Source organism: Pelobates fuscus, chromosome 1 (assembly GCF_036172605.1).
Source record: "Pelobates fuscus isolate aPelFus1 chromosome 1, aPelFus1.pri, whole genome shotgun sequence".
NCBI lineage: Eukaryota > Metazoa > Chordata > Amphibia > Anura > Pelobatidae > Pelobates > Pelobates fuscus.
The window spans coordinates 21593065-21618336 of record NC_086317.1 but is presented as its reverse complement, the minus strand read 5'-3'; the positions used below and the strand labels follow the sequence as shown (position 1 = coordinate 21618336).

The 25272-nt window shown below is 43.1% G+C and overlaps 1 protein-coding gene across 1 annotated transcript in view; it reads left to right on the top strand.

The window, feature by feature from the left end:
* Positions 1–24911, top strand: part of RCSD1 (RCSD domain containing 1) — an 89063-nt gene extending 64152 nt beyond the window's left edge. Inside the window, exons 3-7 of the mRNA XM_063446549.1 lie at positions 16261–16350; positions 17810–17881; positions 18692–18898; positions 19010–19510; positions 22352–24911. Coding sequence (XP_063302619.1) covers positions 16261–16350; positions 17810–17881; positions 18692–18898; positions 19010–19510; positions 22352–22390 — 909 coding nt within the window. The 3' untranslated portion in view covers positions 22391–24911. The remainder of the gene's footprint in view (positions 1–16260; positions 16351–17809; positions 17882–18691; positions 18899–19009; positions 19511–22351) is intronic.
* The last annotated feature ends 361 nt before the right edge of the window (positions 24912–25272 follow it).

Here is a 25272-nt window from a genome sequence, read left to right as displayed (position 1 = left end):
CAATAGTGCAGGCTCCCTATATAGGCACATAACTCCTCCCATATCAAGCTCCATCCGCACATTCTCTTAACCAATCAACACAAATAAGAATTAACTTCCTGCTTGACCGCATGGCTTGTCCAGCACAATGGAGGAGGGGAATACTACATCCTGTATTCTTGCACATGCTCCGTACACTACTGATCGTATCTTGCCTCGTGCAACCAACTGATCGATACGTCAGCATATGCACGTACACATGCCACGTGGTAATCTCGGCTTACTAAATTTATTTTTACCGAGATTCCACCACATTCCCCCCTTTGATGCCTCTTGATATTTCACAATTACTTGAGGCATCACTTAACCTTAGTTTGCATACACCGCAAGTTACCTTGAACCAGACCAGACTTAACTTATGCTGTGAATCTTCAACACTCATCTTCCTGTATTGGTTCTCCCTGATCTAGAGCCTCATATTTATAAATTGCCATTATCTGTGCAGCAGCCTTCCTCTCTGCTATATTTTCTATCAGGCTTTGCACAGACCTAACTACTAAGGGTATAAGACACGGCAGGAGTAGACACAACATTAAAATCAGTAGGACTCCACCTACCACTGCCTTAAGCCCTCCAAACCACTCATACCAGCTACCAAACCAACTACTTGGATTGTACCCTTTCCATACCTGAGTGTCAGGGTACCTGTGGTCTCTACCTCCAAAAGAGGTAGAGACTTAGCTGTTCCACCTTCCAGACGGTCTGATGACTCCCTTCCCCGCGGTCTATCCGGTCATGCAAGGCCGGCCGCGAGGGAGTGACTGCCTTTTACACCATCTAGGCAGGAAGTCATCATCAGGACACTCCCCCGGATCGACCTGTCAGTCAATTGCTGCAGGACCAATCAGGACGTCTCGGAGGTGTGGTTACTGCTCTGAACAGGGTATTTAACAGAGCTTCCTTCATTAGCTCATTGCCCTGTCGTGGTTCTAGCTTGCTCTAGTCACTCAGTGCTTGTGTATTCTATTATCCCTTTTGGTTTTGACCCGGCTTGTTTACCTTACTCTGCTTATCTCTGTTACCCTTGATTCGGCTTGTCTCTCGCTTACCTGTCTTCTGTTACCCTTGACCTCGGCTTGTCTTTGACCATTCTATACGGTACTACTTACGTTAGTCCGGCCATTCTAAGGTCCGGTATACGTATCTGGCTACTGTTTGTACTCTGCGTGTTGGATCCCTGTCCCGATCCTGACATTACGACAGGGCCAATGGATCCTGCAAGTACAAACAGTCAGCTGGCTTCTCCTGATCCTAGGTTTGAAGCCATGGATCACAGAATGGATCAGATGGCGCTTGCGCTACGGTCTCTATTATCTCATGCCAATAACCCACCAGAGGAGATACGTAATACCCCTGTTTCTCCTGTCAGTTTAGGTCTAGAGGTAGCCACAGTGGGTGCTTCTTCTCGCATTACCCCCCCAGTACGCTATGGTGGGGCTCCTGAGAGGTGTCGTGGTTTTTTAAACCAAATTAGTATCCACTTTGAATTGCAACCCCGCTCTTATCCTACAGATAGGGCAAAGGTAGGATTTATTATCACCCTACTTATTGAGAAAGCTCTGAGATGGGCCAACCCACTATGGGAGAACGATAACCCATTAGTGTATAACTATAACGCATTTGTAGCTGCTTTTAGAAGAACATTTGATCCTCCAGGTAGAAAGGTTAATGCAGCCAGATTACTGTTGCGCCTGAGACAGGAGAACCGAACACTGGTGGATTATGCACTAGAGTTCAGGTCTCTGGCGTCAGAAGTCAAGTGGAATGAGCAGGCGTATATGGATGTATTTTTGAATGGCCTATCTGAAGTAATCCTTGATGAGGTTGCTACCAGAGAACTCCCTGAGAATTTAGAAGATTTAATTTCGTTCATCTCTCGTATAGATGAACGTTTAAGAGAGAGACAGAACACTCGAGAGAGGAACCGGAGACCTTCTTTTAGGTTAGCCCCCGCTTTTCCAAGTCCTGACTCCACGGTATCTTTGCTTCCTGAACCTATGCAGATAGGTTATACCCGCCTCTCTGAGGAGAAAAGACAGTACAGGAGAAGAGAGGGTTTGTGTATGTATTGTGGAGCCAAGGGTCATTTACTCTCGAACTGTCCTAACCGTCCGGGAAACGCTCGCACCTAAGTCTCTCTAGAGGACAAGCCTTGGGTGTTTCTATTTTGTCCTCTACTCCTAATTATAAAGATCACAGGCTTCTGCTACCAGTTTCCTTAACTTGGGAGAAGGAAGTAGTAAGGGCTATGGCATTGATAGATTCCGGTGCTGCTGAGAATTTTATCGACCAAGCCTTTGCTATTAAGAACAATTTCCCATCCCAGCTAAGGGAGACACCCTTGGCCGTTGAGGCCATAGATGGTAGACCACTACTAGACCCTGTTATCTTTCGTGAAACCATACCCATTAGTTTAAATGTTGGTATCCTACACGTGGAGAATTTATCTCTTTTGCTCATTTCATCCCCTTCCGTTCCCATAGTTCTGGGGTACCCATGGTTGAAGAAACATAACCCTATTATCGATTGGGAGTTAGGGGAGATACTCTCGTGGGGCCAGGGTTGCCAGGATAGGTGTTTATGCAAGGTTTCTCCATTAGCTAATGTTAACATACCTGAGACTCCTATTCAGTCCACAGAAAGACAGATACCAGACCTTTACCTAGACTTAAAGGCAGTATTTGACAAGAAAAATGCCGATTCTTTGCCGCCACACAGGCCATTTGATTGTAAAATTAAGCTTCTACCTGGGACTATGCCTCCGAGGGGCCATGTATATCCTTTGTCTGTTCAGGAAAACTTGGTTCTAGAGGAGTATATTCGGGAGAATTTAGAAAAGGGATTCATTAGGAGGTCTTCTTCCCCGGCCGGGGCTGGGTTCTTTTTCGTTAAGAAAAAGGATGGCACGCTGAGACCTTGTATCGATTACAGAGGCTTGAATAAAATAACTGTCAGAAATGCCTATCCTATTCCACTTATTACCGAGTTATTTGATCGTCTTAAGGGCTCCAAAATCTTCACCAAGTTAGATCTCAGAGGGGCATATAATTTGGTGAGAGTCCAGCAGGGACACGAGTGGATGACGGCGTTCAATACTCGGTACGGTCACTATGAATACACAGTTATGCCGTTTGGACTTTGCAATGCTCCTGCAGTATTTCAGGATCTGATTAATGAGGTACTTAGGGAGTTTCAACATGATTGTGTCATTGTCTACCTAGACGACATACTGATACACTCTAGGGAGATTGAAACTCACCATAGACAGGTCAGAGCGGTATTACAGAAACTTCTGCAACATGGTCTATACTGTAAATTGGAAAAATGCAGCTTTGATCAGTCTCAGATAGATTTTCTTGGTTACGTGATTTCTGGGGAAGGTTTTAAGATGGACCCTGACAAACTCCAGTCTATTTTAGATTGGCCATTACCTAAGGGACTCAAGGCTATTCAGAGGTTTATTGGTTTCTCCAATTATTATAGGCGCTTCATTAAGGGTTACTCGTCTATTATTGCGCCCATTACCAATATGACCAAACAGGGGGCAGAAACTAAGACGTGGTCTCCTGAAGCTCTCGCTGCTTTCAAGAGGCTCAAAGAACTTTTTGCTTCTGCTCCAATATTAGTCCATCCTGATACGACTTTGCCGTTTCTACTCGAGGTCGATGCCTCTGAGACAGGAGTAGGTGCGGTTCTGTCACAAAGATTAGCGGTAGATAAACCATTACACCCGTGTGGTTTTTTTTCCAGGAAACTTTCTGGGGCTGAGAGCAGATATGACATCGGAGACAGGGAACTGTTAGCAGTCATTAAAGCCTTAAAGGAGTGGAGACATTTGTTGGAGGGGACCCTACACCCTATTACGATTTTGACAGACCACAAAAACTTGTCATATATTGGGGAGGCTAAGCGCTTATCCTCTAGACAAGCTCGTTGGTCCTTATTCCTGACTCACTTCAATTATGTACTGACTTACAGACCTGGTTCTAAAAACTCTAAAGCCGATGCATTATCTCGCCAATATGAACCTTCTACTGTACCTGAACCAGTTCTTTCTTCTATAGTTCCGAAGTGCAATATCATTGCTAATACGAATCTCAGGATTCATTCTCCATTACTGGCCGAGATCATTAAGTTGCAACATCTCGCACCTAAACAGACCCGGGTCGTCATTTCGTTCCTCCTGCTTTTCAACTAGAACTTTTACAGTGTTTACATAATAGCAAGATGGCGGGACATCCTGGTATTCGCAAAACTTACGCCTTGATCTCTAAGGACTTCTGGTGGTCTACTTTACGGAGGGATGTTGAGGAGTTCATCGCTGCATGTGAAGTTTGTACTAAAACCAAACAACCCCATACGCTTCCATGTGGACTCCTGCAACCCTTGGAGGTTCCAGAGAAACCATGGTCCTGTTTGGCCATGGACTTTATTGTCGATCTACCTATCTCTAAAAGACAGACTGTTATCCTCACCGTGGTTGACAGGTTTACTAGGATGGCACACTTCATTCCCCTGCCTAAACTTCCGTCTTCTCCCGAATTGGCAGAGATATTCGCCAAGGAGATTTTTCGCCTACATGGGATACCCTCTCAGATTGTATCGGACAGAGGCTCCCAATTTGTTTCCCGCTTTTGGAGGTCCTTCTGCTCTCAACTTGGTATTAAATTAAACTTTTCTTCTGCCTATCATCCTCAGTCTAACGGAGCTGCTGAACGTACCAACCAGAAAATTGAACAATATTTACGATGCTTTGTTTCTGAACACCAGGATGATTGGGTCGGTTTGATTCCTTGGGCGGAGTTTGCACACAACAATCTCGTTTGCGATTCTACTCATTCAAGCCCCTTCTTCATGAATTATGGTTTTCATCCGTCTATTCTTCCTTCGGATTCTCCTTCCCAGGGGGTGCCGTCGGTTGATGTTCATGTTGCCAATTTGAGGAAGTTGTGGGATCAAACTCGACAAATCCTTGTGCACAACTCTATGTTGGTCAAGAAACACGCTGATAAACGTAGAAGGGCGGCTCCGGTCTTTGTTCCAGGTGATAGGGTATGGCTGAGCACGAGGAACATCCGTTTAAAAGTGCCCTCCATGAAGTTCGCTCCTCGTTATATTGGACCCTACAGGGTGCTGACCCGTATCAATCCGGTTGCGTATCGTTTAGCTCTTCCTAATACCTTACGCATTCCGAATTCGTTTCACGTTTCGTTGCTGAAACCACTCATATGTAACAGATTTTCCTCCACAATAGCCCCTCCTCGCTCCGTTCAGGTGGAGGGTCAGGAGGAGTATGAGGTCAACTCTATTATTGATTCTCGAATCTCCCGGGGGAGAGTACAATATCTGGTTGATTGGAAGGGATATGGTCCTGAGGAGAGGAGTTGGGTACCTCAGGAGGATGTTCATGCTTCCCGTCTCCGCAGGGCGTATCACTCTCGCTTCCCATCTCGTCCCGGTTCATTCCGCCCGGTGGGCGTATCTGAGAGGGGGGGTACTGTCAGGGTACCTGTGGTCTCTACCTCCAAAAGAGGTAGAGACTTAGCTGTTCCACCTTCCAGACGGTCTGATGACTCCCTTCCCCGCGGTCTATCCGGTCATGCAAGGCCGGCCGCGAGGGAGTGACTGCCTTTTACACCATCTAGGCAGGAAGTCATCATCAGGACACTCCCCCGGATCGACCTGTCAGTCAATTGCTGCAGGACCAATCAGGACGTCTCGGAGGTGTGGTTACTGCTCTGAACAGGGTATTTAACAGAGCTTCCTTCATTAGCTCATTGCCCTGTCGTGGTTCTAGCTTGCTCTAGTCACTCAGTGCTTGTGTATTCTATTATCCCTTTTGGTTTTGACCCGGCTTGTTTACCTTACTCTGCTTATCTCTGTTACCCTTGATTCGGCTTGTCTCTCGCTTACCTGTCTTCTGTTACCCTTGACCTCGGCTTGTCTTTGACCATTCTATACGGTACTACTTACGTTAGTCCGGCCATTCTAAGGTCCGGTATACGTATCTGGCTACTGTTTGTACTCTGCGTGTTGGATCCCTGTCCCGATCCTGAAACTGAGTAGGCACATGCGCTAGTTTAACCATATGGCTAGTAAGCTCAGCTATTGCTTGCCCTTCGTCATCTATTTGAAGACAGCAATTGCTCAGGTTAAACTTCCCACATACACCTCCCTCTACTGCCAAAAGGTAATCCAAGGCTAATCTGTTTTGGTAGACTGCTGTCCTCATCCTGGTATTATGCTTTGCTAGAAGATTGAGCGCTTGTGATGTCTCGTTAGTAATAATCTCAACCACCGCCTGTAATCTTATAATACGGTTGAGCATATAAATAGGGGTTCTATAACCAAAGGTACCATCTTCTGCCCACGTGGCTGGCCCATAATAATCTATAATACGCTGGGGAGGCCATTCATTATCTTCCCAGGCGCCTATCTCTATGGGTCCCCTTTTCTTCCTATGATTCACATCATACACTTTAACACCTAAAGTCTCACCTGTTTCAATAGGTAACAAGAAGAAGGATGGTTTGAGCATACCCAACACACATGCCCCTTCCCAGTCCTGTGGTAACTCCGAATAGGCTTTCTTACCACAGATCCAGTACAAATTTGCTGGGGCTCTCCAGGTAGATGTGATAGATAGGTCAAACCACACATCCTTTAAATTGGCGTATCTAGCAAACGGGTTAGATGGTTCTGAGACATTTGAAGCCGACCACCAAGTTGTATTCTTTGTATCATCATCATAAGCTTTTTGCCCTAGACAAGTTAATTCTCCTACAGAAGTATTATACATCATCCCTCTCCTCGCTATGCAAACATAACCTATGATGGAGGTCTTTAATCTCCACTCAGATTTACCTCTAACACTCATATGATAATCGGCTTGTGTAGATATTAATTGGTCAACTGCCTCAGAACCGGACATTACCTCCTTTGCTTCCCAAGGCCATTGGTCTCCCATGTTAGTACCTCCACACACATAGCAGTTGGTAACATTAAGACTACCGGCAATACTTTCGGCTAAATCGATGAACAGGTTTTTAGCATTATGGGGGATCTTATTATCTATACTCATCTCTTCATAAAAGGAATGGTATACTTGATGAGTTTGGGAGGATACCGTATCAGTCTCTATCCCTATAAACAATACTGTCCCTCTTCATAAAAGGAATGGTATACTTGATGAGTTTGGGAGGATACCGTATCAGTCTCTATCCCTATAAACAATACTGTCCCAGGATCTAAACCCGTCCCATATATTTGAAACCCAAATAAATTACCATATTTGTCTAAGAACTTGTCGGGGTTATTTATAAGGATATGGACTGGGTTACATTCCATAGACTTACAATATGGGCTGGTAGGCAACTTAGTCACTATCATGTCCTTGTCTACTGTCTGTCCCCAAGTTGCCCACCCCACACAAGACCAATATGGGCAAAAGTTATAATCTCTATTTGGGCATCTAGGACTCACATATTTATTTTTACTACTGGGACAAATATATTTATCATTAGACCCATACGTCCTCTCCCATCTAAGATCCCCACATACATTCCACGGCTTTCTACCACTTGATATCGCCTTACACGCATCAAATAGCAAAACACCCGAAGAATGTACGGATTCTAACACCGTCTTATTAATTAGGGTCCCCTGAGGATCTCCATTCCTGAGAGTCAACCAAATTGTACGAGGTTGATACTCCGGACTGAAGCACTTAGGTTCTCCTACTCCTAAATGGCACACACTATATTCTATATTTAGGTATCTACATCTTGATACATCTCCTTTACACTCGTATTGTGAATGCCAAATTAGGGTTTGGGAAATATGGTTACCTGTTCTTGTAGTCTTAATGCATACCTCACAGCTAGGAGTGTCGGTACCTCCACCTTCCTGAATATAAAAATACACATAAATAAACATTATTAAGAACACATCTTTCGTCGTCATCCTCAGTCTTCGTCCGTGCGAAGGCACCTCAGCTTCCAGGATGTAAGGGCTGCAGGGAATGGAGTTCTGCTCGTCTTCACAGGGGTCCCTTCGAGACTTTCCTGGCTTATACACTATACGCCGGTGAGCGGACAGGCTTTATTATGGCCGTCTAAACACTCACTTCACCAAATCTCTGTAACAATAAAATTTGTAATCCACAAAGTTCCTCGTTACTCCGACTGAGTCGTGCGTTTTAACCGGATCTTGCAGGGATTCTCTGGATCTGCTGTAACTTGCCAAGAATCGACTGCTGCTGGCTTAACCCTGGAGTGATGTATCCACGGAGTCACTTCGGCTACTTTTATCGCTGTAGGGGTAGACAAAAGAACAACATAAGGACCTCTCCACTTGGGCCCTAACGGTACATTATTCCACTCTTTAATCCACACTTGATCTCCTGGGTGGTAACTATGAACTGGGGGATAAATATTATATTGTCTTAGGCTCACTGGATAAACCCCAAGTTTTAGTTCAATTTTAATAGGTGGAATATTGTGGGCCAGTCCTGGTGGGTTGTTCTCTGCCCAAACTCCTGGTATGTTGAATAAGGATTCATCACTCCTAGGGTTTTGGCTAGTCAATGCTGTATAAAGTCGCCACTCTTCTTCCTTTGGTACGGATAATGTCATAATACCTGAAGGTCCATTAAACTTTAAGGATGTTGTTCCATTTGGTAGGAACGTAATCTGCGCTTGTAATTTAGATAGCATATCACGTCCCAGCAATTGGACTGGACATTCAGGCATATAAAGGAATTGATGTTTTACTACGTGGCCTCCCAATGTACAGAGTCGACTTTTAAGAACCGGTTTTTCAGCACTTCTTCCAGTTGCTCCTATCACAGTAATAGTCCTTCCAGATGGAGGAGCAACTAGGTCAGTCACCACCGAATGTTCAGCACCAGTGTCGATCATGAACGCACTCCTTTTTCCCCCTATTGATACATCGACCATAGGCTCCGCTCGACCAAGGGGGATGGAGCCCGGTCGGTATCAATAGTCTTCCATGACCGTGTCAGCCAATCCTACAAAGTCCCTGCCTTCTCTATCGCGGGACCTTTGCGCTGCTGGGAAATACCTATCTTCCCTAACACTTCCTCTATTCCCATTGCTCCCTCTATTACCATTACTCCCTCCGGGGCCTCCTCTACCTCTCGCTCTGCCTCTAAAGTTTCCATAACCTGCCCTGGGTTGGTCTCTCTCGTACTGCTCTCTTTGTGGACACTCGTTCCTCCAATGCCCTTCTTCCTTGCAATACGCGCATTGATTCCTACTCAAGGGCTCCCTATTCCATCTACCATCGCCTCTATCTGGGCCCCGTCTATCTACGCCTGCGATCGCTACCGCTAACATATCTGCCTTTTTACGCATCTTGCGCTCTTCCTCTTTCTTACTTTCTGTTTCCCTGTTCATATATACTTTATTCGCTACCTCCATTAGTTGGGTGATGGACATACCTGCAAACCCTTCTAACTTTTGTAGCTTGCGCTTAATATCTCCGTAAGCTTGGCTGACAAAGGCGGAGTTCACCATTCGGGAATTATCTGCGTCTTCCGGATTAAAGGGGGTATACAAGCGGTATGCCTCCAATAATCGGTCATAAAAGACACTGGGCGCTTCATCACTTTTCTGAATCACCTCAACTGTCTTCGACATATTAATGGCTTTCTTTCCTCCGGCCTTCATGCCAGCAATTATAGCGTCTCTATAGGCTCTGAGTTGAACCATATCAGCACCATTTACATTCCAGTCGGGATCGGTGTTAGGATAATGTGTTGCGGCCCATGCTGCTGGATTGGCTTGATTCAAAGCACGGGCTCTATCCTCTAGTGCTTTAATGGCCGCTTGATTAATCCTTGTCCTTTCCTCATTGTTAAACAAAGTCATTAATAACTGCTGGCAATCAGCCCATGTCGGGTTATGTGTCTGAACTATTGAGGTGAACAGATCGGTCATAGCTTGTGGTTTCTCAGTATACGAGGAATTGTGGGTCTTCCAATTTAAGAGATCGGTTGTCGTGAACGGGACATATACGAAGACTGGGTCAGCATGTGCCATTTGACCTGCGGCATCGATATAGGCTGACCCGGGATTCAGACGAAGAGGCATCTGATAATGTTTTAATTGTTGGGTACCGGTCAGTTGTCGGGTTAGTATGGGGCTACGTGGAGGGGCGTCAGTTAGAGGTTCCGGTCGGGGGGTAATAAAACATGAGGATGTGGGAGCTTGGTTTTGGGAAAATGTAGTAAATAAAACACTTCGAGCCGAGCTAGAAGAAGCTTGACCGGAAGTCTGAAGTGGCGCCAAATCAGGATATTCAGATCTAATGGGGGTTGGCTCTGGTTCCGGAAGGGGAGATTTAGTACGAGAGGGGGTGGATTCTGTACTGGAGGAGGAAGCGGAAGTGGATGAGGGCAATGAGGGGAGGGGTGCAGGACTTCCTGCATTTGCGTCACTTCCTCTTAAAGGAAAGTAAGGGGGCGGCAAAGGGATCTCGGACTCAGGGGGCGTGTCCAAAATGGGCCTAACACCAGTCCTAGTGGACAAACAAGTCCTAGCCACCATGAGGCGACATTGCTCCTCGTGGCATGTCTGAATCCATTTTGGCGAGTCATTTACGGCCTGTCTCCAACAATCAATATAAGGAAACTGTCCGTAAAGTTCAGGCCTACCTGATACAGCCACGTGTAAGCGCTGTACCAGAGTTGGATCCAAACTGCCACGTGGCGGCCATGCCGCAACCAAAGTAGGCCACTCCCTAGTACACAAAGTGACCAAACGTACAGGAGACATTTTAACCCCAAAATCACAGGTTTTAAATCCCTTTTTAAAATTCTTCACCATACAACCTAAGGGATCCGGAATCGTTGACTGCGACGCGCCCATACTTATCAATGGAACGTCGTTGACAACGAATACTATACACGCGTACTATTCAACAGTCACACCCGTTTCCTCTGGCAACAGCACCACGTGGTACGGTTACCAAGTGAAACGTACACAATAACACAATAAACACTCAGGGAATTCCTGTACACACACAGCTGTTACACCAGTCACTATATAATCAATATTATGCCCTTTGGCGAAACTATACAGTCACCCACGCTATAATTCTCTATATATGAATTACCCGTCTATAACACACCCCAGTAACATCGTCTTTTACAAATAGCGGTTACAGTACGGTTAGCATAGGTCAAAGCACAATTTAAGGTCACAATACAATTATTAGTGGTTATGGTGTTAAACATGCAATAGACGACAGTGATTAGTACTTATATACAGTGTCAGTAAATATACAGGGTTATGGTACCGTGCACTATAATACAGCAACACACTATTAACACTCTCGCTAGACGGCTGAGCTCGCGCTATCTAACAAGATATACACTTTACTAACAATCTTTAACACATTTACAATTCCCAACTAAACTATTGGCCAGTACCTTGAATGGACTACCTAAAACTATGTACACCCGTTTTGGTTAGCCACACTGCCCAAGCACCACATATAGCGAGCCAGAGGACCGAATTTACACAGGCGCCTCTTAGTCGATAACTATCAAAAATCTAGTGGGTTCCAAATTTACACGCCTTCCCACTTAGCCAAGATAGGTTGAGAGCTAGCGAACCGAATTTACACAGGCGCCGCTTAGTCTCCCGGTCCCTCCGACCTAGCGAACGTAATATACACCCTAGAACGCTAGTCTAGACAAGACACCGGTGTCCGGCTAGGGCTATTTACACAGGACCCCGCCTGACTAACAAAATCAAACGGTCTGACTAAAGAGCGTTCGATCGAGCGGTGCGCCTTCGCTCCTTCCCTCCGACAGAGGGGGCAGATTCCATACACAATTCAAACCCCTTATGGGCCTACCGCACAATCGGTATACCCCTAGTGGGTCTGCCGTCTAAAACAGCAGTTGTCTTACCTCCTCGTTCCTGAACCTGAGTTCACACTCATCGACGGGGACACCCCAGCACTTCTTACGTAGAGGCCGATGATCTCCTGGACAACAGACCAGTGGCGCCGAGACGAAGGGAGGTCCACGCAGAAGTTCAGGGGTGCAGCCGTAGAGAACGTGGGCAAAGATAGACCGTCTCACGCCTCTGCCTCTCAGCTACCGTTGAACGATGAGTTTCCCGGCCAATGCACCAAATGATACCGGAGAAACTGACGGAAGCGAAGCACAGAGAGATGGACACAGGTTTCTTCAGGAAGGAAGAGATTCTTTATTGGATCACCGATCGGGACTCAGAGGGACTAACGTCACCAAAATACAGCAAGTTCTGAGCCCCGGACAATAGTGCAGGCTCCCTATATAGGCACATAACTCCTCCCATATCAAGCTCCACCCGCACATTCTCTTAACCAATCAACACAAATAAGAATTAACTTCCTGCTTGACCGCATGGCTTGTCCAGCACAATGGAGGAGGGGAATACTACATCCTGTATTCTTGCACATGCTCCGTACACTACTGATCGTATCTTGCCTCGTGCAACCAACTGATCGATACGTCAGCATATGCACGTACACATGCCACGTGGTAATCTCGGCCTACTAAATTTATTTTTACCGAGATTCCACCACAATTACTGAACACATTGCAGAAGAGATTGGACCATATTTGCTGCTTGAAGAGAACACAGACTAATTATTTATCCGTAACCAACTGGTAATTCTATCCTGCAGTGTTTGTGTGTATCCTATACTCACTGGACATTGTTACAGGGAACATAAAACATAATAATGACTTATAAAAGTTTGTATACTTTTCAGAATTGGTGTTGTTGCAAGTTTTGACCGTGTCTCGCTCTGTTTTCAAACCTTTGGAGAGTCGACTTTTTTGTGGTGCTTGCACTATATAAGCTTGTTTGGATTTATGTTGATTAACTTCCTCTTGCTAGTTTTATCCTGCGGTTTCCCTCTGTCCACAAAGCAACAAAATATAATAAATCAGCAGACATCAGGCAGACAGGATCTATCTGTGCACTGCGGAATTATGTCTGATAGATAACTTTCATGTTTCCGTGTTACCATGGCAATTCTTTAAGTAACAACATAGTCCCTGCATGGCTCTCAGATATTTATGTTTCTCCCTCACAACAACCTTAAATGAGGCAATAAGTCTGACAGTACGCCTGTTTTACTGCAAATCTTACGCTAGAAAATGTAAATATTATACTATGGTTTCCAAACTTCTTGTGCCTGTATTTCACGGGGTACAGTAAGGTTAAGTTACAGTCAAATTTGAGAAGCTAGTGGCTTTTTACTAAAAAAAAATATTGACATTAGGGATATTTGTTGAATACAGCTTGTATTAAATTACGACATATGAAATTGGAAAACACAAAATAAATGAAACCTAGTTTTCTCTCACATAATCACCATTTTGGACATGAAAAATAAAATAGCATTTGCTTAGTGGACACTGTGTATAAATGTACCCATTAGGTTTTCAGTCTAAAACTTACAACAGATCTGGTGATGTATCACATGACTCCCAACAATCCTGCTTTTGGCTGGACAGTCAAGGTCCGGTTCTGCTGTCCTGCTTTGGTTCCCAAGTGTCCCACAGCCAGGGACGCCAGGGAACTGTTCCTGAGCAGCACAGTGAGAGTGCATTATTAGAAGCACTCAGGCTGTGCAGCATGCTCTAAGACCATGCATGGTGGTGCACTTGGTAGACCCACCAATTTTTAGTTTGAAGTGGTTGTCACATGTGATGTGAGATCATCATGGACCATACACACACATCTTATGTGATCAAATAGCAAACTGAAGTAGCACAAGACACATGGAAAAAAAATATCATCAAAAAAATTAAATATATTAAGGGTTTTTCACTAGCCTTCAGATTTTAGTGAATTGAAATCTACACTGAAAATGTTAGGCTGAAATAGTAATTATGTTGAATTCTGCAATTAGAATTCCAATTTGCTACAGTGCGGTGTTTAGTGAATAAGTCCCACTGTCTTAACGAGTCTGTGTACGTTGAACAATGTAGAGATGGAGAAATGAGCCTTTGTTCTGCCATGATTTGGTCACAGTATTAGGGATGTGAATAGGGTGGAGGATTAGTCTTACTTCCCAGTTGTGCCTCTGTTACATAAAGCTGTGGTTTAATAAAGCCCAGACAGTTCTCCTGCAGTTTCTTTAGAATTTTCACATTTGTTTCGGGTTATCAGTATATTGTAAACCCAGACCCTCCAGCTCATCACAGCACGAAAACCGTCTGCTTTAGACTTGCATCCTGGAGACCCACATGGTCCATTGGTGCATGCCCAACTTTGACAGGTTTGGCCACTGCCATTTTTATAACAATAGGTATAAAAAGGTTAAAAGGAAGTAAAAATGCTACAATCACCTAATGTAGGTCACCTAAACCACACAGTATACAGTGCATAAAAGTGAATACGATGTTGGTGAAAGCACACAAAATAAATGCATGGAATTACACACACATGCAAATTACCATAAAATTGTATAAAACCTAAAAAACACAAAACAATAGACCATAGTGAAATCTGTATACAAATATAAAAACAGATTGATACAAATTGGTCCCACTCACTTGGTGCTGAGCCGTTTACAGTGGGCTCACTGCCATTTTTATGACTATTTCCTTTCTCTTACTTGGCATCCCCAGGTATCATGGCCTTTCCATTGTAAATTATTGTTGGTGGCATTATGTGGCCCATGAGGGTCTAGGACAGTGTGTGGAGATTTGACGCTCCCTTTCGAAAAACTGTGGGCACTGCTGTATGGTTTCCAACATGTCTTTCCTACATCTCCCAGTGGCCATGGTGGGTGGGGGTAAAATGAATTCATGGTTAAAGACATAGGAAACTAGTATATGGTGCCTTGCATACGTTTTAACACTTGGTACTGCCGCAAAGCTGTGATACTTAAGGTATTTTATTTTATGTAGTAAGATGGTTAACCATTTCAGCTGGAATATGGACTTTAGTATTGTTATAATGTAACCGAGGTGGGAAAGGCTTTCCGTGGATTGTGTTTGAGGGGGCTGGGATCGGGGTTTGATTGGTGGCAGCACAAAGTCTTGCCAGACCCGATTGCGGCACACAGGATGTCACATCATATTTCTACACACAATATACTGCACAAATTAGTTTGTTTGGCAAATCACAAAAGTGGAAGCTCCGCTTACATCTTCAAAGGGGAAATGTGTCACAATAAACGGGTGGAGATTATTATAGAAGAATACAATGTGGCAGGGTAAAGAAAGGACATTGGCGGTAGGAATCTTTTAGTAAAGTTCACACCTCTTATCCTGTTCCTTGCAGACAGAGACATGTTCGTGTTTTAATTTAAACTTGTAAACGTGCTTCACAGCTGTTTCTTCTTGAATTTCTTCTTAAATTATTTCTTACATTTACATATAAGAAAATTGCAAATAGGAAGCAGCTTCTAATGAATTCATCTCTGTGTGATTCCAGAAATAAAGGTTTAGGGGCCCCCACCTCAAAATGCTCTAGTTAAAGGGACACTATAGTCACCTGAACAACTTTAGCTTAATGAAGCAGTTTTGGTGTATAGAACATGCCCCTGCAGCCTCACTGCTCAATCCTCTGCCATTTAGGAGTTAAATCCCTTTGTTTATGAACCCTAGTCACACCTCCCTGCATGTGACTTGCACAGCCTTCCATAAACACTTCCTGTAAAGAGAGCCCTATTTAGGCTTTCTTTATTGCAAGTTCTGTTTAATTAAGATTTTCTTAAACCCTGCTATGTTAATAGCTTGCTAGACCCTGCAAGAGCCTCCTGTATGTGATTAAAGTTCAATTTAGAGATTGAGATAAAATTATTTAAGGTAAATTACATCTGTTTGAAAGTGAAACCAGTTTTTTTTTCATGCAGGCTCTGTCAATCATAGCCAGGGGAGGTGTGGCTAGAGCTGCATAAACAGAAACAAAGTGATTTAACTCCTAAATGACTGAGTGAATTGAGCAGTGAAATTGCAGGGGAATGATCTATACACTAAAACTGCTTTATTTAGCTAAAGTAATTTAGGTGACTATAGTGTACTTTTAATCTCACACATGGGATAACATAATGACATAGGGACATGCCAGACACTCGTAGTCCTTGCATACCCCAGAGTAGGGGAGAATATTATTGGAATTGTACTCTAGATATTAGTTAAACAAGTTTTTAAACAATTAAAGTTGTTTATTTTTCTTGTTTTAGATACCACCCCATAAACCGACTCGAAGGAAACCCCCCTGCTCACTCCCACTGCACACGAACAGGGCTGAGTCCACCCAAAATGCTGAGGAGGTAAGTCTGGACCAGTCCAGGTAAAAGTAACTGCTGGTGATCCAGCTGCTGAGGACTGCAAATCCCATCATTCTGACTAAGAAACAGCATATTACTAATTGATAAAAGTAAAGTATACTCCTTTTTCGTTTGTATTTAGAGCGAGAAAGCAGGAGAAGACAAGGAGCAATATTAAGGATATTAATATATATGCTGCATAAAGCACAATGGTAAAAAAAAAAAAACATTAAAGGGAAACTGTAGTGCCAGGAAAACAAAATTGTTTTCCTGTCACTACAGTGCTCCCCTCCCTAGCAACGATTTCTCATTGAACTGCATTGGAAAGTCTGTGATTGGACAGCTACAGAAAGTATGGGCGGGGTTAGAAGGGGAGGGCTTGTAAAAGCTGCAGACAAGAGATCTACAGCTTTTGCTAGTTTTTTCTATTTATTTTGTGGGGGCAATGGTGTCCCTTTAAGAGTGGCTGTTAGCAGAACACCTATTATCAGGTGGGGTATAAATATGACCAATTCGCTGGGCTAGAAGTAAATTGTTAAAGATCATGGTGTGTTCTGAGAAAGTTATGCTTGAGCTAGTAGAGTATTGGATCCTATCACAGTACTAGTAGATTATTAAAATATACTATTCATGGCGGCTATGTAATGATCGGTGGTGCAATTCCACAAATGCCAATTTAAGTAGAAACGTTGCACCTACTCCAGAGATAATAGGAAACTCATGCAAACTCATCTGAGCAACTACAGGCCTGGTGACAATGATTTTTTTTTTCTCAGTTAATGCTAACGAAACATCGCAATAAATCCTCTGTGTTTCAGTTTCAGCTTTGCAATGGAGCAAACACATTGGAATAAACGTATCAAGTGTTCAAATGCATAAAACTGGTCAAATTTTACACATAGTTTATTTTTAATGTTTTACTATATAGTGTTACACACATTGCCATTTTTTTCAGCTTTGACCAACTTTATTAAGTAAGACCTGCATCTTAACAGAACGGACAGACAGAGGCATAAATATACAGAAATATAGGCCAAAACAGATTTTATGAGATCAATGATAACGCACAAACGCTTATTTAGCTTGCCCTTCAGTGAGCCCCCACTCAGATTTCAAACAGGTTTGAGCTCACTCGAGGCAATACGGATTGAACCTATACCATTTCAATTTGGTATCGACTCCATCCTCAAGGGCAGTCCAGGAGTTAAATGCCAGGCAGGATCACTCTGCGCAAGTGAAACAGGAACCCACGATGGCCATAGTGCTCTTTTTGGGCCTAATCGGTGAAATGTAGCCAGTACCCTTCTAGGCACAGCGTCTAGGTATCAGAATTACCCTTAGTATAAACACATTGATGTAAGAGGAAGGTGATACAAAGAAGGTATTCTGTTTGTGTCATTTTAGGACTCTTTACTGACTGTTGTCTTGTCTTGTCTTACTGAATCATTCCTGTCTATTTCAGAAGGTGTCCCCTCAAGCTCCCCACCTGCCCAAGATTAAAGTGAAAAGTTCTCCTCTCATTGAAAAACTTCAGGTGGGTTAATGAATCTTCTATAATATTTCAATTATCTACAAAACGAACAGTTAGCCATTAGCAGTTATCAGACTGGGGAAAGGATTAACAAAACCAGGATTGGGAAAGGGGGTTCCACATTTCTAGAGTATAGTACAAGAAAATCTCTCAATGTTCTTCTAGCAGCGGCATAGAATTTGTTTTTTTTGTATTGAAATGTGTACACATGGGTCTAACTTTAGTTTCATTGTTGTTTTTTGGAATGTGACATTTCCAATTGTCTGTGGAGCAATATCGCCCTCTAATGGTCAGAAACTATTATAGCTATCTGCTGAGTTCCACATTTTTTGTTTATTAGCGTGTTTAAATTGTTTGTGCATGTGTCTGCATTTTTGACCGGTCATGTGTATTTTCTACACAGAAACATCCTGTTCCGTTTCCTTCTCCTGTGTGTACCAGTATGCAATCTACTGATCTACTGTACAGTGTACCAGCTAGCCCATGTATTTTGTCTAAAAATGCAATCCTTACATTTGCACATAACCAATGTGCAATTGCGGTTTATTCACAAACAGTAAAAAGCAGTGAAATGAAAAACTGCCAAATTCAGATCAAAATAACTCATTATAAAATAATATGAAGGTCCACTGTAGTCATAGTTTGGTTATTTAAGTCTAAAGTTTGCTGTAGGGGATCACAGTATACTTGCTAGGCCTGAATTTAAGCTCACTAATGGCTAGTGGGCAAATAGGAATTTTGAGGCATGTGTGCAGTTTACTTGACACCTTCAGACAAAAAAAAAAAATTGTTTTTGCGTTTATCTTTTTTCAGGCCAATTTGGCATTTGCTCCTGCACCTTTCCTTCCAGGAGGAGGGCCCCTAAAAAGCCCTGGTCTTAAAGTTATGGCATCTCCATTTAGTAGCCCCTCATCATCACCGACCAGCCCTGGTGTCCAGTCTCGTTCCAGTGAAACCGAGGAAGTGCCCATCAGTTTCGAACAACCACCAGAAGGCGCTCATCTCCAAAGCGTCACAAAGGTTAAGATGTATTCTTATTATCTGAGTAGGATAACAATTATCAAAGAAATTCTCAAATAAGTTCAAATAAAATTCTTTATTTTAAAGCGTTCACATTCTGTGTGCTTCCAGGTCCGTACAAGAGGCTCGATAAAACGTAGACCGCCCAGCCGGAGATTTAGGAAATCCCAGTCAGATATTGGATATGAAGATGATTTAGGAGGGAACACAACACCAAAATTAAACGGGGACAAAAAAGAAGAAGAAGACAATGTTTTTGATGCAACGTCCAAGAGCACAGTAGATAAAGATGGAAATGAAATGGAGACAACACAGGAGACAACTGGAGACAAACCTGCTGCGAAGTCACCAGAGAGTATCACGAATGATCCAGAAACATCTGAGGAGCCTAAAGTTGAGAGTGAAATATCCAATGATGGTGGTATTGAGGACAAAGTGGGGGAACAAGACTGTAATACAGTAGAGAAAAAGGACAAAGGAATCGGGGAGGAGGCCGCTAATGAAAGAGATATCCAAAAACATCCAAATGTTACTATAGACCATGCTAATGGAAATGAGAGTGAATCACCAGAGAAAGAGACAGACAACCAAGAAAGTCAGTCTAGTGTTGAGGTGAGTAGAATAGTACTAGGTGTACTTCTTCCCAACCGAACTGCAGGAAAATGTTGTGTACACTTCGGATTGTACCGCTACAGATAAGGAAAAGGGAAAATATCGCACAACGTCATTCTTTTCAGATTATATAACATTTCTTTGTATAAACAATCAAACAAACAACCAATCAAACAACCTTCAATTCAAATATTTTCTAAGAATAATAACAGCACAACCATATTCAGGAAATAAATTTCAGCCCAAATGCACCTCCTCTGCAGTAGGCATTAGCCCACGATGACTTTATTTATTTTATTATTTATTTATTTATAAAATATTTTACCAGGAACAATACATTGAGATTTCTCTCGTTTTAAAGTATGTCCTGGGTCCACAAAACATTACATTGATACATTAGGGTACAATAAAATACAAAAACAATATTAAAGGACCACTATAGTCACCCAGACCACTTCAGCTCAATGAAGTGGTCTGGGTGCCAGGTCCCCCTAGTTTTAACCCTGCCTGCTGTAAACATAGCAGTTTCAAAGAAACTGCTATGTTTACATTAGGGTTAATCAAGCCTCTAGTGGCTGTCTCATTGACAGCCGCGAGAGGCGCTTCCGCGCTGATGCCAGCGTCCATAGGAAAGCATTAAGAAATGCTTTCCTATGGACTGACTGCTCTTGCCGCGCATGCGCATTCAGCAGATGATGTCGGAAGAGGGAGGAGAGTCCCCAACGCCGAGGGAGCCCGGCGGGAGTGGGACCCAGAGGGTGGGGGTGACCCAAAGACCCTATAATGCCAGGAAAACGAGTTTGCTATAGTGGTCCTTTAATACACAATATATACAAAATTAAACTTAGAACAGGTAGGAAATATATAATCAACCATGACAGGTGAATTCTGTTTTGAGGGATGTAGAGAGGGATCTCATAAAGGACTTTAGGCTTGGGGAAGATTTTAAAGTGTGCGGGAGGTTGTTCCACAATTGCGGTGCTCTGTAGGAGAAGGAGGATCGGACTGCTTTCTTTTGTATTGAGGTAGACTAAATAAAGTGCAGGTACTGGATCGGAGGTTATAGGAGGTGGGAACAGCCGGGGAGAGCATTCTGCTCAGGTAGGGTGGGATATCCTTGAATCTCCATCATTAAATATCACTTGGCTCCTTGTTACTAACATGTCAAACCCTATCTAATATAAAATACACTATATACCTATAACTGTATCCAGTAACTAAATGAGTGTCTACGTTTTCTATAGATATGTTTCAATATTGGTTTGTTTTTAATTAGGAGCATGATTTCTGGATCCTTAAGATACAATGTTTGATGACTGGCATTTTAACTCAATTACTCATCATAACAATAAAAATTAGTATTTTGTTTGTTGAATATTTAAATGCCAGAGTAATATCCTAAGCCTAGGGCGGTAGGTTATCTGTATTTTTTTTTATATTGGGCAACTGGTTTTCAATGGAGATGCATTGCAAAGACCCCGGCTTCCTTTCCTTATGCCAAGCCTCACAGTAGATGGAACTGAGATTTGACTGATATTAATGGCCTTGAAAAATACAGTGACCGAAGGCAGATGTCAATGGAAAGGCATTTTATTAGATAAGTATTGCTAGTCTTCCAGCAACTAAGAAACATTTCTGTCTGTCTGACAGAGTTTTATAATGTCCTAATCTATGAAACGTATAGATTGCTACTTGGTTTCCACGGTGATTGCTCCAATTTTAGCATCCTCCCATTTTACAATTAGCAACACACATATACGGTAAATCTTCATATTAACTCCTTCATTTTAATTCCAGTGTGCAGCACTTACGTTCAGTGTCTGCACGCTCTGCATGGGGACGCTGAACTCTCCTCATAGAGATGCATTGATTCAATGCATGTGTATGACAAGATGCTGATTGGCCACAGCGGCATTTGGCTCCGCCCGGCCCACCTCGCCTCCTAGGCTGAGATCATCAGAAGTGACAATCTCAGCCATCACATGGGAACGGAGGCAGATCGGGGCGGGGCCAACTTCGGCGAACCCATGCGGTGCTGGATTAAAGTGCTGTGTACCCCAGGAGAAAGGTAGTAGGGGGGCAACAAGGCAGAAGAGTAAGCACCCTCATCTTGGAGGGAGAAAAAATGGGAAAGGAAAAAAATATAATGGGTGAGGATATCAAGAGAGACACAAAAGGGAAACTGAAAGAAATATAAGGGGGTGAGGCTATAAGGAGAGTGACAAAAGGGAGGTGGTGGATTGCTCAAGGAGAGTTTTTTTTATTCAAGGAGGGGTGCCAACTGCCAACCGGCGTAATTTCTGCCGCAGGTGCCGAATACCCTCTGTTTCTGATAGGCATCCTGCCTTGTGCAATTAGTAGAGGGGCAATAATGTGCATCCCTCAGTTCATGGAGGTTTGTAGCAGAGTGCAGTAAACACTTTCTTTTTCTCACTGAAATAACCTGGACAGATAATCGCTGCAAGAGATGTACTCAGCCATCCATTTATTGGAGCAAGTCTAAAACCTTTATAATTGTTACTTAGTTACACCTTATCGACTTAACTCGGCAGTAATCTGCAGCACTTCATAGCCAGCAGATCGTCTATATTGTTGTATAAGTTCCAGTACTCTCAAATCAAACATTGCTATCAATCCATGTCAGAGAAATAACACAAATGGAGCCGGTATGACTTCTGAGAGTCGCTGTTTAAACAGCGCCACCTAAGACTAATCTTATTCCTTATCATCAGGCATATCCCCTTAGCTTTACCAGATAATGGGAGAGGGCACCGATGCCCTCTTGTTTGGGAAGCCAGTGGTCTAAATTGGTGAACTAATGCACGTTTTATCTTTGTCTAGGAGAAGACTGATGCAGAAAAAATAAGAGCGTTAAAGTGACCAACTGTGGATTCAGAGCCTCATCCCTGGTCAATGGCACACCGGTCATACCAGAACTCAAACCTTACAAAGAATAAGAAACATTGCACTAGATCTCTCTGCAGGTGGAAAGCCCATGTCATGTGACCTGAACCATTTCATCCAATGGGCAACAAGAACCGAGCCTGGCATGTTCCTAGTGGGAGGGGCTCTGCTTGTTATGCTACACAATGATATCAGGCTAGTCTGCCGGTTCAATAGGCCGCAGCAGGAGGAAATTGTACACATACCAGCTTGTGTGTGTCCGTGTGTGTATGTATAAATATATATAAACACATTGCAGACTGTATGTGGAAGCAAAGTGGTAATGGATTCCCTCCTGTACTGTATTGATTTAACATACGTGTGTTTGTGTATGTAAGGATGTGAGGAGTGTTTATAAGTGTGAATGGTATGAATATATATGTTTGTGTGTAAAGTTACATACAATGTAGATTTTATATATACCGATGTGTATATTGAGTAATACATATACAAAACTTGGCAGTCGGTGAAGCACATCCCAGGAGGAGACCCCCTATGTAAAAATGGAGAGACCCGTGTCTATGGATTTCTTTACACTGCTCAGCATTTATTTCAGAATTATATAGAGCTGTCAATGTCTCTCAGCTGGAGCCTATCAAAGGGTAATCTGATGCAATACGCACACCATTTCCATGCGTGACAACTTTTTATGTCTAGTATGACTGTAAATCCCCTTTTTGTGTTTACGTTTTACATAGATTCTCAGGTTTTATGGTTTGTTTTTTTTTGTTTTTTTTGTTCTTAATTATGTTTTTTTTTTGAATACCTAAGCCTTGCCCTATTTAAAATTCATTCACTGCTTTATATGTTGTGAAAGTGAATTGCCTCTATAAATAAAGATTAAAAAAAACAAAAAACAATCTTGATAAAATCCAAAGACTAGGATGAAATGCTAGAGCTCTTTAAAGGAACACTATAGCGCTAGGATACAAACCTGCATTCCTAAAGCTATACTGCCCCTCTCTATATAGGATCCCCTGGGGGGCAGTGTGCCATAGAAATTAGTGAAATAAAATACCTTCTTCCAGCACCTCTCCATCCTCCTGTGATGTCATGGGGAGGCATAGCTTCCTCCGCGATTGTCCAATCCAATGATCCTCAGAGAAGAGCATTGGGGACCGGATGCAAATGTGTGGCAAGTGCCTAGCACATTTAAGCTTCCCCATAGGAAAGCATTGCACTTACTAATACGTCACGTGACTTGGCCAGTGCAGCAGCAGCGCCTCTAGTGGCTGATAGTATGACAGCCCCTAGAATTGGAGTTAACCCTGCAATGGAAACATTCTAGCTTCTATGGTTAAAAGGGCAGGCCCACTGCACCCAGGCCACTTTATTGAGATGAAGTGGTCTTGGTGACTATAGTGTCCCTTTAAAATGTTCCAGAGGTGCACCTCTCAGTGCTTATTAACGCTTTAGGCTCCATGGCATTTTAGTTGGCCCACATTTGCAGATTTTGCAAAGAGCCCTGAAAGTGATATGTCTGTCTGGTATGTGACAACCTGGGGGAGAAGTTGTCGGGAGATTATACGCTTGAGGCTCTCCCTTGCAGCTGCTGCCACCATCTTTTTCCTGGAGTCCATCTTTATAATCCACGAGTTCCCCCGTAGAGCTTCTTGGGCAATACATGAGAAGATGGCTAAGCCTACAGCGATTGCTAGCGACGGCTGCTGGAAACTCACAAAACGTGACTACGGAAAACTCTGCCTTTTGTCAATTTTGGTCAACTCTCAACTTGATCAAAAGACAATGCATTGCCTACTTTGTCTTATATGCTTTGATTGTGTCACTATAAGCATTTCATAAAGAATTTATCTTTAGTGACAGAACCCCTTTAAGTACAACTGGTACACACAGATATAACATAACTAGTGTGTTGCACAAAGCTTCACAAAGCCAATCTCCCTTGGCATGCCACACATTACCGCATAAACGTATAAAAAGATGCCAGTCTCCCTTGGCATGCCACACATTACCGCATAAACATATAAAAAGATGCCAGTCTCCCTTGGCATGCCACACATTACCGCATAAACGTATAAAAAGATGCCAGTCTCCCTTGGCATGCCACACATTACCGCATAAACGTATAAAAAGATGCCAGTCTCCCTTGGCATGCCACACATTACCCCATAAACGTATAAAAAGATGCCAGTCTCCCTTGGCATGACATTACCGCATAAACGTATAAAAAGATGCCAGTCTCCCTTGGCATGTCACACATTACCGCATAAACGTATAAAAAGATGCCAGTCTCCCTTGGCATGACACACATTACCGCATAAACGTATAAAAAGATGCCAGTCTCCCTTGGCATGACACACATTACCGCATAAACGTATAAAAAGATGGCGATCAACTTGTAACTTAATTTCTACTTTCTCACAATTCTCTAAGGACTTACCTTCAAAGTTGTATTAAATAAAATATTGTTTCCTCCCATCTGGCAGTCATAAGATTAACCCTTCTATTCAAAGGGTTTAGCATTTACAATCCCCCTTTTGGTGGTTACCTGTATATTTATACTCTGAATCCACAGGCTGAACATGCCTAAGGCCTTGTGTACACCTCAATGCGCAGGCTATTTCATTAACTCCTCGATGTCCGTTTCATGTGATACACCCAGGCCGCTGTTAAATAAATCCATATGCAACGTATCAATGAGCGTCTGAGTAGCTTTCTTTATAATACCGTAGATATCTCATCTCCACCGGTTGTGGTTCTATCTCATACCTATAAGCACCCAGTGCAGGTTTGCCCATCTGCTAGACTACAAAGAGCAAAATCACCAGCACTTACAGGGTTATTCAGGGTTATTACAG